We start from the raw sequence: 15,526 nt of genomic DNA, 5'->3' as shown, positions 1-15,526 counted from the left end.
GCGTGGGAGACTGGAGTTACAGGATTATATTTATTGTTTATTTTAACCACATGAACCTTAGCATCCCTATTCTGGGGCTAACATTCTGCAAAGAATTGCCGATCTACAAGCTCACAGACACAACAAATGTGATGCGTTGTGAGATAGTAGATTGTCTATTTTAAAACGTTAAAACTGTGAAAGCATCTGCGTCACTTTAGATTTCAGCATTGGCTATTCAAAAATAGATATAAAAGCTCACAGCGCGTGACTTCGTGCCACACTGCATGCTTGTACATCTGCTACTTTTGAAGTTACACAAAATCTTGAAAGTGTTTGAAAAAATCACACTCAGTGCCTTTATATACATTCTCAAAACGTCCTGCGAAGCTCGGCCAATATGGGTGTCTTCCGCAAGTGTCCTTTCCGCACAGCTTGGCATTGTACAATACCAAGCTGTGCGGAAGGGACATACATACACACAAAGCCAGATGTAGGAGCGGTCAGCACTAGGGATGCACTGATATATCGGCCACACATCGGTATCGGCCGTTATCGGTCAATATCGGTATCGGCTAATAAAGCTGACATTAACCGATGGCTGTAGCCGATATTTATCCGTTCTTGATAAGCATACATTGCGAACCGTTATTTCTAATAATGTTGATTTATTTGTTTCCCTGGCCCAAAAGGGGACTTAATAACACTAAAAACTAAATAAACTAATACCTGTATCAATATCGGCTATCGGCTAAATTGTTATTTTAAATATCGGTATCGGCCACGAATTTCCATATCGGTGCATCCCTACTCAGCACGCTCAAAAATGATGAATAACAATAAAAAGGAAAAAAAGTGTGAGAACTACTGATTTAGAAGGCATTTGTAGAATCGGCCTCAGGTCTAAATGGGTTAAGCCAAGATATTTAGAGTAGAGGAAAAAAGGGAGGAGGACTAGTGTGTAGACCCCTGGGGGTCCCAGCCGGGACTCCGACTTTTAGTTTAAGTGGTTTTAGAGTTTAAGTGGTTAAAAGTCCTTACCTAAGGGGATTTACTCCCCACCACCACAACAACCATTGTGAGTGTGCACGTTGATCTCTCCTTGGCTTTTGCAGGCTCTGTAAAGTTAACGCTCACCAGTGCTACAACAAAAGGCTGGTATTTGTTTCTCCCCGTCCAATTTGCTATTGATGAAGAATAGACACTAAACAAACGCCTTTCGGGAAATGTGTAAGATCATGTGTCAAGAGCCTGGGATCGTCAGGATCAGGAACACAGGCAGGCAGGCGCAAAAACAAACAAACAAACAAACACATGTTGCCAGCAGGCAGGCAGGCAGGAGCGGTGTGAATTGGAGCTCTAATCAAAACAATGACAGAATAGGCTACAACACCCCTCCCTCAAAGTGCAATATGGCACATAAAGTTTGTGGGACAAATACCCGCCAAAACACAGACACACAACACACACACACACACACACACACACACACACACACACACACACACAGTGAAGAAAAGAAAAGAAAGACACAATTGCTGCCTTTCTCTCAGTCGGGGCAACTCCTAAAGTAGAGGTGAAAGCCCCTCGGCCGCCTGCTGCAGCAGAATAAAGCCATGGATGGGAGGGCCTGTGACTAATTCCCCTCCCAGTGTCGTCCCGTGGGGAGGAGGGGGTCGCCCCGCACCCTTTGATATCCCTCTGCCTGGGCTTTCTCAGCCGCCGTGCACTTTGTGAGGGGCTGTAGAATAAAAAAGCAAGCAGACACAAAGCTTCCTGCTCCAATCCACACGTTGTCTCTGGATTGGGGGGTGGTTGGGAGGGCTTCTGCCATTTAAATAGGGCAAACACCTGCTGGACTGAAGCGCCCGCCTTCCGCTCAAACACACCAGTTCTGTAGAACCAGTGGGCCAAGAAGGAGACGTTCGGTTGGTTTGTCAATGTCTGCTCAGTTGCACTTTTTGTAACGAGTGATTAAACATTTTGGTCTTCTTAGTCTGCAAGTGGAATGGACACACAGCACAGCACCACCAGACATTTGACAGATGCAAGAAATAGGGGGATTCAAAGTCTGATTAAACATTTTCCAACTTGGTGTCCCTATTTTGGGCATGTCATTGTAGGCGAAACATTTTAAAAACAAATCTTAGAAACTAGCAGATCTACAAGCACACAATGTGTCACATCGCAAGGCATAGTGAGCTTGTAGAGCGACCATTGTACAAAGAAGTACAAAAAAGGCCTTAAGTGGTTCAGTGAACAGAGGTTGACTTGGATGGTCACACCTATCCCAAAACAAACGTCAACTCTGACACTGCTTAGCACTAAAACAAGCACTCCCAATTTGGTTGTGGGACGAAGCAGGAAAATGAATTTTCAACGCACGCCACACAAAAGCTAACAAATGCCTCCATTTGGACAACAACAACAGACTACAAGCCTCCCTTTGAGAGAGACCAGACCAATAGGGCTTAGTAATCTATTCCGAAGTGGCAGCTGTCAGAAGAAAAGTTGCTCTGCTCGCCTGTCTCAGACGGGAGCCCTGTGTGTTGAAGTGGATTTGAGTATGCCGGCCCCGTCTGTGTGTGTGTGTGTGTGTGTGTGTGTGTGTGTGTGTGTGTGTGTGTGTGTGTGTGTGTGTGTGTGGAGGGGGGGTCCAAGTGTCCAAGCTGGCACTCTGTTCATTGGGACTGCCCTGTGGGCTCAGCAGGCTGCAGTGAGCCAGAACAATCCTGCCCCGGTCTGGCCAGGCGGGCACTACTACATCCTTTTATCAATGAAATCATCATGCTGTGTCCGCAACATCCATGGAGCTTCAAGTTCCATAGGGATTTATCTAATGATCCCGTCTGTCTCTTTGCATCCCAGATACTGCTAAATGTTCACCCTTTGTGTCTCTTTTTGCCTGGGGGGGAGAGGGGGGGGGGGGGGGGGGGTGATTCTATAGTCCCTTCAACATTACAGAAACTGTTAGCCCACAGTATTTTCTATAACTGCGCTATGTATTAGTACTTAATGGAGTTCATTGTTTTCGTGTTTTTTCTGGAATATAGAAAAGGAGTGTGACATTTTCACTTTTCAGTAGACTACAGATTATGTCCATAGATATGTATGAAGCTGTTTCAAGAGTGACTGAAGAACAAGTAGCCTCTCATGTGATTGGACGATGGGGAGGGCTCATCTGGTTAAGAGACAAATCTATTTACTGAAGCCAGCAGTAGCACCTTGGAATATTTCAGATTGGAGTAATACAACTAGTGGTAACTGTTACAGAATAAAGTTCAGTTCATGCGAATAAATGTTTGCGTTAAATGTTCTCAAAGATAAACGTTATAAGAAAATGTTGCATTTATATCAGACAAAATATCAGTCAAAACATGGGTAATACTAATCAGGGAGCTAGGAGACTGCAAAGAAATTGGGATCGGACCCAAGGAATATGGCATCAGTCAGGCTGTATACTCAAATATCCTATTCTTCAAACTGGAGTAGTAAAACTATAAAGGTAAATATACAATAGCCACAGCTCTACGAATACAGGACAGGTGGGCACTAGGGAAATCTACGGGCACCATCTTTTGGAGAAGACTGGCACTATCTCTAGGCACTAGGAGTAGTAAAACTAGTGGCAAATAAAATACCCACTATTACAGTATACTTAACTATAGCCTACATTTCAAATTGGAGCAGCACATTCTGTATTCTGATTCACAACTAGTGGTGAATTGCCACTATACTATAGTCTATATTTAAAACTGGAGCAGTACAACAACTACTATAGTGATAAATATCCAGTAATCCACCATCCTCTCCTCTCCTCCCACTGCAATGTGCGGCAGCATGCTGCTCATCATGAAGGAGGAAGATGGTAGTTCGCTACAGGGAACACACCCCCCAACATCACAAGGTCCATGAGAAGCAATAAGCCAGGGCTTGTTATTGTAGCATCGACTGAGAGTCACTGACTGAGCAATAATATACGGCAACGGCATCTACGGCTTTATGAACACAAGAGATCAACCCAACTCAATCCCCGATATTCACATATTGGCCTGGGGATTATATAAATTGTGTTTTTTTTGCAACCACTACCATTATTTTTGGTCCTACCTAGCTACGCACCGTGTGTGTGTGTGTGTGTGTGTGTGTGTGTGTGTGTGTGCGTGTGTGTGGGTACTGGAGAGGGGTGAAAACATGTCCTCCCATTTTCCTATGCATCAGCATTAGCATCAAATGTGGCTAGCGTGGTGCGTAGTGCGTTAGCATTGACTAGCATCCTTTAGCCTAAAACAAAACTGGGGGAATGGTTCGTGGTTTCCCCCGGTAAAAAAGCTCCACGGCTCGGGCCGGGTGTAAACACAGCAACCATACGAAGCAGAACGGTCCACTTTGAGGCAAAACATAAAGCCCTGGTGGCTGCCTGGCTAGTGGCTGCTGGAGACTCAGTACAGTACACACACAGCTAGCATCGCAGCTAATAGCATGCTAGTAGCTTGGCGTTAGCCATAGCTCAAAGGTTGACAGACACCTCGTCTGAGGGGAGAACATAAGATGAAATAAATGATTCATTAGCCCGTTAGCTGACAACAACGCGGGTTCATGTTGTCCCAGGTTAATGTGGCAGTTAGCTGTCTAGAACACAACACAACACAATGACGTCTGAATGTCCCCTTCGAGTTGACATGGTTTGTTTTCAAACTGGGAAGCATATAAAGCTCCTCTGTCTTCTCTTTCTGTTAACGTTATTTATTTACACGCCAAATCAATCATATCGATCACTAATCTAATCAACTGTGATCCAATAATAGCATTATATAAAAGGACAGTGGGTGTGTTTATGTGTTAAAAGGAAGAAGTACACAATCTAGACTCTGAACAGGCAACTGTCTGCTCCCAGGCTAACGCCAGTTAGCTTCAACGTTCAGAAGAACCACAACATTACAGTTCTCCCTTACAGAACTGGCCAGAATACATAATATAAAATAATAATCATTTAAAATAGTGTAATTTAATAATTACAATCATTAAAATAGATACAGCAACGAAATACACCTATGCTGCATCTATAAACTACAGTACTATGACCCTTTTGGTTTTGGACAGTGAGTGAGTTAGTTATGACGTCTTATTTTCAACTGAACAGTTGTTATTGAATGTAATTAAAGCCTTAATTGATTGATATGACAGCTTCATTACGAAGTGGCCACAGAAAGGCTATAGAGTAGGTATAACAACCATCACCAGACTGGAGTCTAGACTATAGAGGAGAGGTGCTATACATACTAGCAGTCCCTTCAAAAAGCTGAACACTATTTGTGGATAACTTTTAATGTCTACTACATTAGTAAACCCCAAAATACGGGATTTTTAAAAATGCTTTGAGGTCCAGATTGGGAACAGAAAGGAATAAGGCCAGCTAGGGGGGTCTCGGAGGAACCACCAACTCATAGCCTAGATACTACTCCGTAGTAGTAGTAGTAGTAGTAGTAGTAGTAGCAGCAGCAGCAGCAGCAGTGATGGTGGTGGTACTTGCCTCCCACCCACCAAAAAATAACAGTTCTACAAGATAACTTGTAGATCTGTACTTTTTGGGGAGGCTGTTGAGTTGGGGAGGATCAAGAAAGGACAAGATCGAGCCACCAAAAAAACGAAGCTTAAAAGTTCCACCGAGCATCTCGTCAATGACAAGTTTCACATGCACTACCCAGCACTCTCTGCTTGCTGTGGTGGTCCCCGGTGCAGGGTCCGAGACAAGCAGACCCTGCATGGGGTCCTCGGACTCCTAAATCTAGTCCACCTCCACCTTCATCTCCATCCTGCATGCTCCGGACCTCCGGCAGCACAACATCATCACCAGCCACCATCATCACCTCCTCCTCTCCTCATATCATCCTTTCCCTTGCTCAACAGTCAACATCATCCCCCGGCGGGGTCCTGTGCTGTCCCGAGTCCCGACTCCTCCTGACCGAGAGCTTCTTGTCTTACCTCCCCGCTGCTCGAGTCACTCGATGCCCCCAAAACGTCCCGGAATCTCCGCAGGTTGCAACCGATGGCGGAGGAGACCTGTAGTGCAGCGTCGAACCCGGGTCCGAGAGCGCTGCCGTTGCTGCTGCTGCTGGTGGTGGTGGTACCTCCGGTGGTCGCGCTGCCGTTAGTAGTAGCATTATTATTATTATTATTACTGGGGTGGCTGCTCGCTCCTCCAGCAGCACCGCCACCGCTCCGGAGAGAGGCGGTGACCCTGATCCGGCCCGCTCTCCGCCCGGTACCGGAGTTGCTGCTCCCTCCGGGCCGAGCGGGGAACCGCCACCGACAGCTGTGCGCCATTTTAACACTCTGCCTGGCTGGCTGTCTGTCTCTCTGTCTGTCTGTCTGTCTGTCTGTCGTCTGTCTGTGCGTGCTGTTCTGTTCCTCCTCCGTCCCTCCCCTCCGCTCCCCTCCCTCCTCGGTGTGGGCGGAACCCCCAAACCAGCACTACACATAAACAAGCTCCGCCGGAGCCTGGGCGCGTGTGGCGTTATGCATGTTCCCGGGACCGCGGAGACGGAGCGGCCCCGACAATGCATTGAGGCCGAGCGCTTCCATTCAGGCTCCTGTACGCGCCCCAGCGCTACACACGTTCCGGGGCTTTTAGCCCGGGAAAGAGCTGCACGGTTGAAATGTGGCAAGGGCAGAGGCTGTTAAAGGCTCATTTATATACCGTACTCCATTTAATGAATAATTTATTTATGTTGTGTAGTATGTATTTGTTGATTGGATTGATTGATTGATTGATTGATTTGTTTATTCATTTATTTTTAAATATATAATCTATTTATGATGTAGATTATTATCACTATTATTATTATTATTATTTCTACTCCAATTTATACATTATGCGACACATTGTTAGCTTATAAATCAGTTGTTGTCACCAAGCAACACTATATTACACTAGGCATCATTGTTATTACTACTTTATTATCAACGTGGGCTTGTAGAGCGGATATCTTCAAATAGCCGATGCATACAGAAGGGGGGTTAAAGGCAAACGGTTAAACTGATTTAGCCCCCCCCCCCCCCCCCCCCCACTCAAATGAATCATGATGAAGCTTGTTTTCAGCACCCGTTGCTGTCCACATTCAGCAGGACTATCCAGCAATTCAGAATTGAATTCCCAATTACTTTCAGCACCATGTCGCTGTCCACACAAGTGAAGTTGTCAATCAGGCAGAAGTCCTATCAGAAGCTCCCTATAATAGCAGCAGTCAGTGGTGGGAAAAGTAGGCTACTCATATATTTTTTTTACTTTTGTAATTAAAGTAAAAAAGTATCAATACATGCAATGCGGAAACACTGTTACAAGTAAAATTCCGGAATTAAAAGTTTACTTGAGTAAAAGTATTGGCATCAAAATGTACTTAAAAAGTAGGCAAGTAGGCCTACTTTTATTATTATACAGAATGTCCGTTTTCACAAGTTTTTTCCAAATAAATCGTTTGAAAATAGCAGATCTTGTAGATATTTTCAAGCAATGTGTCGCACCGCAAGGCATTGTGTGAGCTTGTAGATCAGCTATTTTCAAATGATCGAAATGTATATAGGTGTATGTTTTGTAATAATAATCAAAATATACAAAGTAACTATAAAGGTTTGTAATTAATTGCAGTGGAGTCAAAATACAATATTTGCCTCTGAGATGTGGTGGAGAAATATCTCTCAAGACAGCACCACTGCCCTAAACATGTAGCATTGTTGTTTAGTAGGAATTAAACACAGAAGCACCGGGAGGAAGAGGACTAAGAAAGGGGAGGAGCCAAACCAATTTCCCTATTTCTACCCAAAAAAAGGTGGTGCCCCCAGAGACAAAAACAGGAAAAAAATATAATATCTTTGTTTTACGGAATGCCAACTTGCGCCATGTGCACTCGTGGCCATATATGGCCTACTTTGTGTGCCAGCAGAGCGTGCAAGTACTACTTTCAGTGCTTTTTCTCTTTGTAGTGTATGAGTTTCTCATCATTTAATCACATTGTTGAGCAGATTCCTTCAGGGCTCTATACAAGCTTTATGTTTCTTCGCTGAAAATAGCCGAATGATGAACTCACGAAGCGGTGTGAGCTTGTCGATCGGCTATTTCCTGTGAAGGTTTTCCCAGAATACAGATGCCGGGGTTTAAGGGGTTAAGTCCTACACAGCCCCTCATAGTATTGCTTTAGATTTGCATACTTAGTCCTCTATATATGTGGTGCTGAAAGATGTCCCTCAACTTAAGCTTTGTGTGATATTATATATTGATGCAACATTTACATTTGTGTATCCCATTTCTTTTATCTGCACATAATCCTGAGTGAACTGTGAGATTAAAAACATCTTAGAAGGGACAGAACAGCCATGTCGTCTTGGAACAACATTACGTTGCTGTAGCTGTTGATGTCGAAAAACACAGACGAGGGCATCAAGGTGACCGGAAGAAATCAAACGGCAGTACAAGGACAGGATGTGTCCTTTCTCTGCACGCACATTGAATGACACCCCTGCAACTGATGAAATCACTCAGATTCTGTAGAACAGGGGTCAAACAAACAAACAAACATGGAGTAGTGTAAAGTAACTAAGTACATTTAGTAGCATTTTGAGGTATTTGTAGCCTACTTTACCGGAGTATTTCCAATTTTCAGTATTCTTTTACTTCTACTCCACTACATCTCAGAGGCAAATATTATACCTTTACTCCACAACAATTCACTATACATTAGTTACTTTGTAGATTTTGATTATTATTACAAAACATTCATTACCCATTGTGAAACTTGTGAAAACGCAGTATTGCAGTATTGAAACTTTGACTTCATTAAGTAAAATATGTTTTTTCACCACTGCACACATGTAGCCTGTCAGTTGTCTCTGACCAGCTGAGCTGATGGTTCAACAGGGGGTGTGGGACCCCTAGGGGGTCCTCACAGTTACTACAGGGGGGCCACCAAATCTTTGTGTGATAGGATAATTATTTTACATTAACCACTTGAACCCTTGCATCCCTGTTCTGAGGAGAACTTTAGCCAGTGCAAAGGGAGGCAAGCTGCAGTTTGTCAGCTTCACCTCTGACCTCTATCCCTCTGACCTTCTACTTGCTTATAAAGTACTCAATGGTCTGGCACCTTCCTACCTCTTTGATTGCCTGCCTAGACACGTTCCAACTCTATGTTGTTATTCATAATTATGTCTTCACTGTTTTGCACTACCTTTTTTTCCCTATTATTTTAATTTTGTGGTTTAGCTTTTCTTTTTTGCTTTGTTGTTAAATTATTTTCTTTTTCTGTAAAGCACTCGTTTTTAATTGCTGTGTAAAATACTTTCAGTGTATTATTGTGGAAGAACATAATGTGTAAAACACCACAGGAGGCTGCATTGCTACTTGAATTTGAATTTAACATGATTGCTGTTGCTGACTCTTATTGGTCTTGCCTTGTGGTAGGCTACTACCTTGTGGTAGGCTACTATCCTGTTGCTGACTCTTATTGGTCTTGCCTTGTGGTAGGCTACTACCTTTGTGGTAGGCTACTATCCTGTTGCTGACTCTTATTGGTCTTGCCTTGTGGTAGGCTACTACCTTGTGGTAGGCTACTACCTTGTGGTAGGCTACTATCCTGTTGCTGACTCTTATTGGTCTTGCCTTGTGGTAGGCTACTACCTTATGGTAGGCTACTATCCTGTTGCTGACTCTTATTGGTCTTGCCTTGTGGTAGGCTACTAGAAGCAATATTTCAGAGGAAAAGTATGTCCATGCCTAAAAGTTTAGTAACTTATCCAAATGTTTTGAAACATATTTTAACTCACAAATTATCTGAAAATACTGAAAAGCTAGCCAGCAAGTAACATCTGGGATGCATTTAAATAACCTAATACCAGATTAGTAGGCCTACTTGCTTGGTTGCACGCTGTGTTGCGCACCAAGAATAGCAGATCTCCAAGCTGAGCTCACAATGAGCCAAGATGCAACATGATGTGAGCATGTAGCAGGCACTGGTAGCAGTGTTTCTGTGTCTCAGTCTTTACTTTCAACATCGGAGTTAGGCTCTGATGCCCGATAGCATGTCGCGGGTTCGAATCCCGTTCCTGATGACCTTTGCTGAGTGTCACTTCCCATCTTTCTCCCCATTTCCTGTCAGTCCTATCAATAAAGGCATAAAATCCCCAAAACATCTTTAAAAAAAAAGTCCTCAATGGTGGAAAAAGTACTGCATTTATTTTATTTAAGTAAAAGTATCATATCAATACGGAAATGTAAAATCACTCTGTAACGAGTAAAGTCCGGTAATCAAAATGTCCAAAAGCACAAGGTAGGCCTACTGTCCCATTTCACAAGGTTTCAAATGAAACTAGAGCAGAGGTCTCCACCAGGCCAGGCGTTCTGGTGTTATAATAGGCCAATGTAAAAAGGGTGGCATGTGTTCTTCGCCAATCTTAGACCTTTCATGGCAGTCGGACGCTGCATGGATGATATGAGGCATTGTGTTCCAAAATGTGTTTTGCTAAAGTCTACCTGCTGGTGGCGCTATAACAGGCCAATGTGAAAAAGGTAGCATTTGTTCCTTGACCTAGTGGGAATATGTGTGGTAAATTTCATGCTAATCGCAAGCTGCGTTGATGATTTGAGGCATTTTGTTCAAAAATGGAGCAATCCTGCAAACTTTGGAAGGCAATATTAGCCAATTAGGATGGAATATGAAATATCAGACGGATCGGACTTGATCACATGACCATAGAGATACTGTGTACTGATTTGCATGATTTTTGGATAAAATCTCAAGGCATAATAGGAAAAATCTTGTTTTACATAAGTCGGACTCCTGGTGGCGCTATAAAAGGCAGATATGAAAATTGCAGGGCAAAGGTTTTTCCTTGGCCTCTAGGGAGTGCGCTTACAAAGTTTGAAACTGATCAGTGGAGTTATAGGTAAAACCACAAATTGGCCTGTTATAGCGCCACCATGAGGCTGATTTAAAAAAATTGAAGTGGCATTTCTTCCTCGGCCTAGTGGGAACGTGTGTGTGATTTCAAATAATTGCACTTTGTGTTTGGGATTTGAGGCATTTTGTTCAAAACGGCTCAATCCTACAAACTTTGGAAGCCAATCTTAGCCAATCAGGATGGAATATGCAAAATCGGACAGATCCATGTCAATCACATGCCGATTTGTAGGCTTTTTGGACAAAATCTGTAAGAGTAGTGTACAGAAGTGTTTTGCAAACATCGGCCTCATGGTGGTGCTAGAACAGGCCCATTTGAAAAATCCCTGAATTGGCATCCAGGGAGTGTGTGTGCTCATTTTGGCAGTGACCGGGCCAACGGCGACTGAGATTAGGTGGTAACAAACTGCAAGGACGCACACACGGACGCACGGACACACGGACGGACGGACGGACGGACGGACGGACGGACGGACGGACGGAGACGAAAACATACTCTCCCCCATGCCTTCGGCTGGTGGAGACAATGAAGAAATCCTTTGAAAATAGCAGATCTACAACCTCACAATGCGTCGCGATGTGACGCAATGTGAGGTTGTAGATCTACTATTTTCAAATGGCCGAAATGTATATAAGGCTGACGTGGTTATGTTTTGTAAAAATTAAAATCTACAAATTAACTAGTAACTAAAGGTTTCCAATAGTAGTGGAGTATAACATTTTCCACTGAGATGTAGAGGAGTAGTTCGTAAAATGACTGAAAATTGGAAATACTCCAGTAAAGTAAAAGTACTTGGTTACTTTACACCACTGCATGTCCTTCATAAGGGTGGAAAAGGTGACTTTGGATTTGGAACACTAAAGCTGCGTTGCCAGTACATTTTCAGTAATTGCCATCATTACAAATCTCTTCTGGCCATAAAACATCAAACTGTATTTTATGGATCCACAAAGCACAACCATTGTCTATTCATAATTTAATATCTCTACAAATGAGCTTCAGGCACATTTCTAATTTTAGATGAGAGATGTTAACATTAACAAACAAACCCTGATCAAACCGTTCTAGGGCATAGGAATGACATAGCTCAGTTCATATAGCCAGTTCATATTTTCCTCTACAAAATAAGGTAAAGTAAACATAACATTAACATAACATTCTAATAATATAATTTAATTAGACCCTTCTGTTTCCGCTTTGACTAAACATTTGCAGCTAATACAAATCTAATCAGAAGGCACGATCTTGCTTTTTATGAAAACATAAAATGTACACGTTGATATAGATATGGAATGAATTCATCCCCATGTTTGTGCCGAATCTGGGGAGAATGAGGTCAGCGCGCTCCCTCTAGTGTTGTGCTCGTGGGCCTTTCTCGCTCTTTTTAAGTAGCTTGAGGGTTAGTAGGTACAGGCATGTGATACTCCACTCCCGTTGCTGTTATGAAATAGGTGCGATGGAAACACTTGGCCAGTCACAGAACACACAGACACAGACACACAGACACACACACACAGACACACACACACACACACACACACACACACACACACACACACACACACACACACACACACACACACACACACACACACACACACACACACACACACACACACACACACACACACACACACACACACACACACACACACACACACACACACACACACACACACACACACACACACACACAGCTAAACGGCAACTGCTTCTTGACTATCCAAGACAAAATGCCTCGACCAAAAATCAGGGTCTCAGAAAATCAATCAGACTGTCACAGTTTAATTTGAAATAAACTGTTTCTCTGTTTTGAAATAACTTGACCTTTTTGTGCTTTATAATCATATTGGGTGTATAAGTATGCAAAACAGCATCATGGATTGGATTTGGAAATAGCAGTTATGGACTCCTATCTGTGCCACTGTAAGGTTAATGGCCAAGAGCTTATTTGAAATTGCCCATTTTGGTATTAGAGCTACAATATAAGGTTGAGTGGGTGTGGTGGTGTAGTAGTGGGTAGGCCTATATCTGAGGGGCCCAATTTGGAAAAGGTTGTCCCCCTGGCATTCCCAATAGTTTTCCCAAAATAACTGGAAGTGAGGACACATTTATTTTAAAATGTTCTACCTACGGAGAGAGCAACTCTCGGAGGTTGTACTTCACTCACTCACTCACTCACTCACTCACTCACTCACTCACTCGTCCCATAGTCTAGGGCAGTGGTTCTCAACCCTTTTCATATCAGGGTCCATTATCTATTCAGCATTTGAGCCACAGACCACCATTTGATGAGATTTAGCCTCTCAGACCCAAAACGAGATTTTGTTGTCGGGTTGGATACGATTTTGTCCACAATTCCATGCTGTATTGAGGCAAAACGAAACCAACTGGACCCGTAATGGTCCCTTTGGTTTCATTTTACACTCTCAAGAGTTAAAGATAATTATATAAGCCGCCTAAGGGTCCATTCGGTTACCAACTCTCCATCATTTAGCTGGGGACCACTGGTGGTCCCCGGAGCACTGGGCCATGGTGGATGCTTGGGCACTGTAGTCAGGGTTCTCTAGCACTCTCGATCTTCTTCTGCTGTGTGAAGCAGGGTTTGGAAGCTGCAGCCGGTCCATTCTCGATGTTGTCCATCCAGAACCTTTTCTGCCTGCCTTTTCTACGCTTTCCTCTACAGTCCCCCAGGATGGTCTTTGACAAGGAGGTACTGTATGTCTTGTGACATGACAGCTTGTTTGATTTGAAACATTAAACCTAACAGTACCCATGAACTTTATTTTGCCTGCGTACAGCATGTCTTTGATGGTGCATCAGTGGCTTTTGATTAAGTTGAAATTTGATTTAACCACTTAACCAATAGACCTGCTTAGTTCACCGAGTTCATTCGTGGCTCTATACTACATAGATACGCTCTCCCCCCCCCCCCCCCCCCACCTCTCTACACCAAATCTATTGGACAATGTTGAATGACAGACACAGACAATAAATTAAGCATTGCTGCTCACTCACGCCTATGTTGTTTTGTCATTAGCTCAGCAACCAACACAGACAGGTTGGCGATGTCTGGATGAACAGATCTGATTACTTACAATTTTAACAGTCAGTCCTAAAGCTTGTATCTGAGAAACAAATTGGATTTTCCTGCAGCTTCCCTACAGTATATCCTTGTTGCTCGGATGCTGGAGTTTCGTGTGGCGGTGCCGGTCTCTTGTCCAGGGTGGTAAGAAGCTTCTCACTATTGATCCTACACAAGCTCACTAGAATATCCAAGCACATGGATACTATTTAGTACCCTTTTCTAATTTGTGCATGTCATTAATTTACCTCCAACGTTCTTAGAATGATCTTTGGCATGATCATTTTCACACCATTCCTCTTGGTCTAGAGCAGTGATTCCCAAACAGTGTGTCGACTGTCGAGGCACCAGTCTTCTCGGGAACAATGCAAATGGGAATGCCTAGTATTCGGTGCCATTTGTGTCCCCATGATATAATACAGCATATCTCGTAAAATAAGCAAAAACACGAAAATACGAAAAGCTTATCTTAGACTGTTAAACGTTCTCCACCATAGAAAAAATATAAAAAAATACTCGGGGTGAATTAAATATAAGATAATCTCTTTTTGAGTAGAAGTAAGCTAAATGCCAAGTCCCAGCTCATATTTCTCAGCTTCAGTTACAAATATAAGTAACACAATTAAAACAAATATATGAAAAATATGATTATATTGTATGTATTCTAATGTTTCTCACCAAATGTTATTCATTGTGATTAATGTAATTTTTATGTTTCAAATCTTTAAATCAATGCGTGTCCCTCAGTTGGCTGTCCCCCTGTTACACTGATGCAAATCCACCTGTAAATGTCCTCTGACTAATTCCTCGAGCCACATGACTTCAGAAAGTAGCATATATTTTTGATAGGAAACCATAAACCATAAGCAGTATAAGTAGCATGGTTTAATGTGCCTTTTTATCAATGTTTTAGGTTACATTACTCTTGTGGTCAAGATGATTAAGATGGGACGATATATGTTTCTGACAGCTGAACATGCCCTTTCAGAAAATAATCTTAAAATACTTTTTTTAAATCCTTTTTTTGAAAAGGTTTCTAGGATGAAATGGCACAGAATACTAGGAATGACCCATGCCCCACCTGGTTATGTGAATGATACCTGTTGTTCCTGTCTGTCTGTGTCCCTTTTTGAGATCATTATACAGTAGAGGTTCGGCCTCAGATCCCTAACGTCTAGAGTTCGGGGTGTTATGCGGCCCTCACCTACGCCACATCGCCACATCCGACTGATATGCCCATATATGGAGATATCTGTATCAGTCAGTCCTTGTCCCTTTTATGCCCATATATGGAGATCCCTGATGTCATCAGTACATGCCCATATATGGGCATGGCAGCTCCACATGCGTCACAGAAGCAGGGCGTGGTTATAGAACAAGTAGCATAGGCTTTGGAATGACACACATCTGGGCATGAAAGAGACACGGGCAGATACAGAGATCTCCATATATGGGCATGAAAGAGACAGACAGACAGACAGACAGACAGACAGACAGACAGACAGACAG

At 43.1% G+C, this 15,526-nt stretch overlaps 1 protein-coding gene across 1 annotated transcript in view; it reads right to left on the bottom strand.

Moving 5' to 3' along the window:
* Positions 1 to 6,306, bottom strand: part of kmt2a (lysine (K)-specific methyltransferase 2A) — a gene marked incomplete at its 5' end in the record, with an annotated part of 70,851 nt that extends 64,545 nt beyond the window's left edge. The window contains one exon of the mRNA XM_080731936.1: positions 5,965 to 6,306. Within this exon, the coding sequence (XP_080588062.1) occupies positions 5,965 to 6,306 (342 nt within the window). The remainder of the gene's footprint in view (positions 1 to 5,964) is intronic.
* Between the last annotated feature and the right edge of the window lie 9,220 nt (positions 6,307 to 15,526).

The sequence above is a fragment of the Nannobrachium achirus genome (assembly GCF_963921795.1).
Source record: "Nannobrachium achirus genome assembly, chromosome: 8".
NCBI classification, from domain to species: domain Eukaryota; kingdom Metazoa; phylum Chordata; class Actinopteri; order Myctophiformes; family Myctophidae; genus Nannobrachium; species Nannobrachium achirus.
This window is presented reverse-complemented; position numbering and strand designations above follow the sequence as displayed.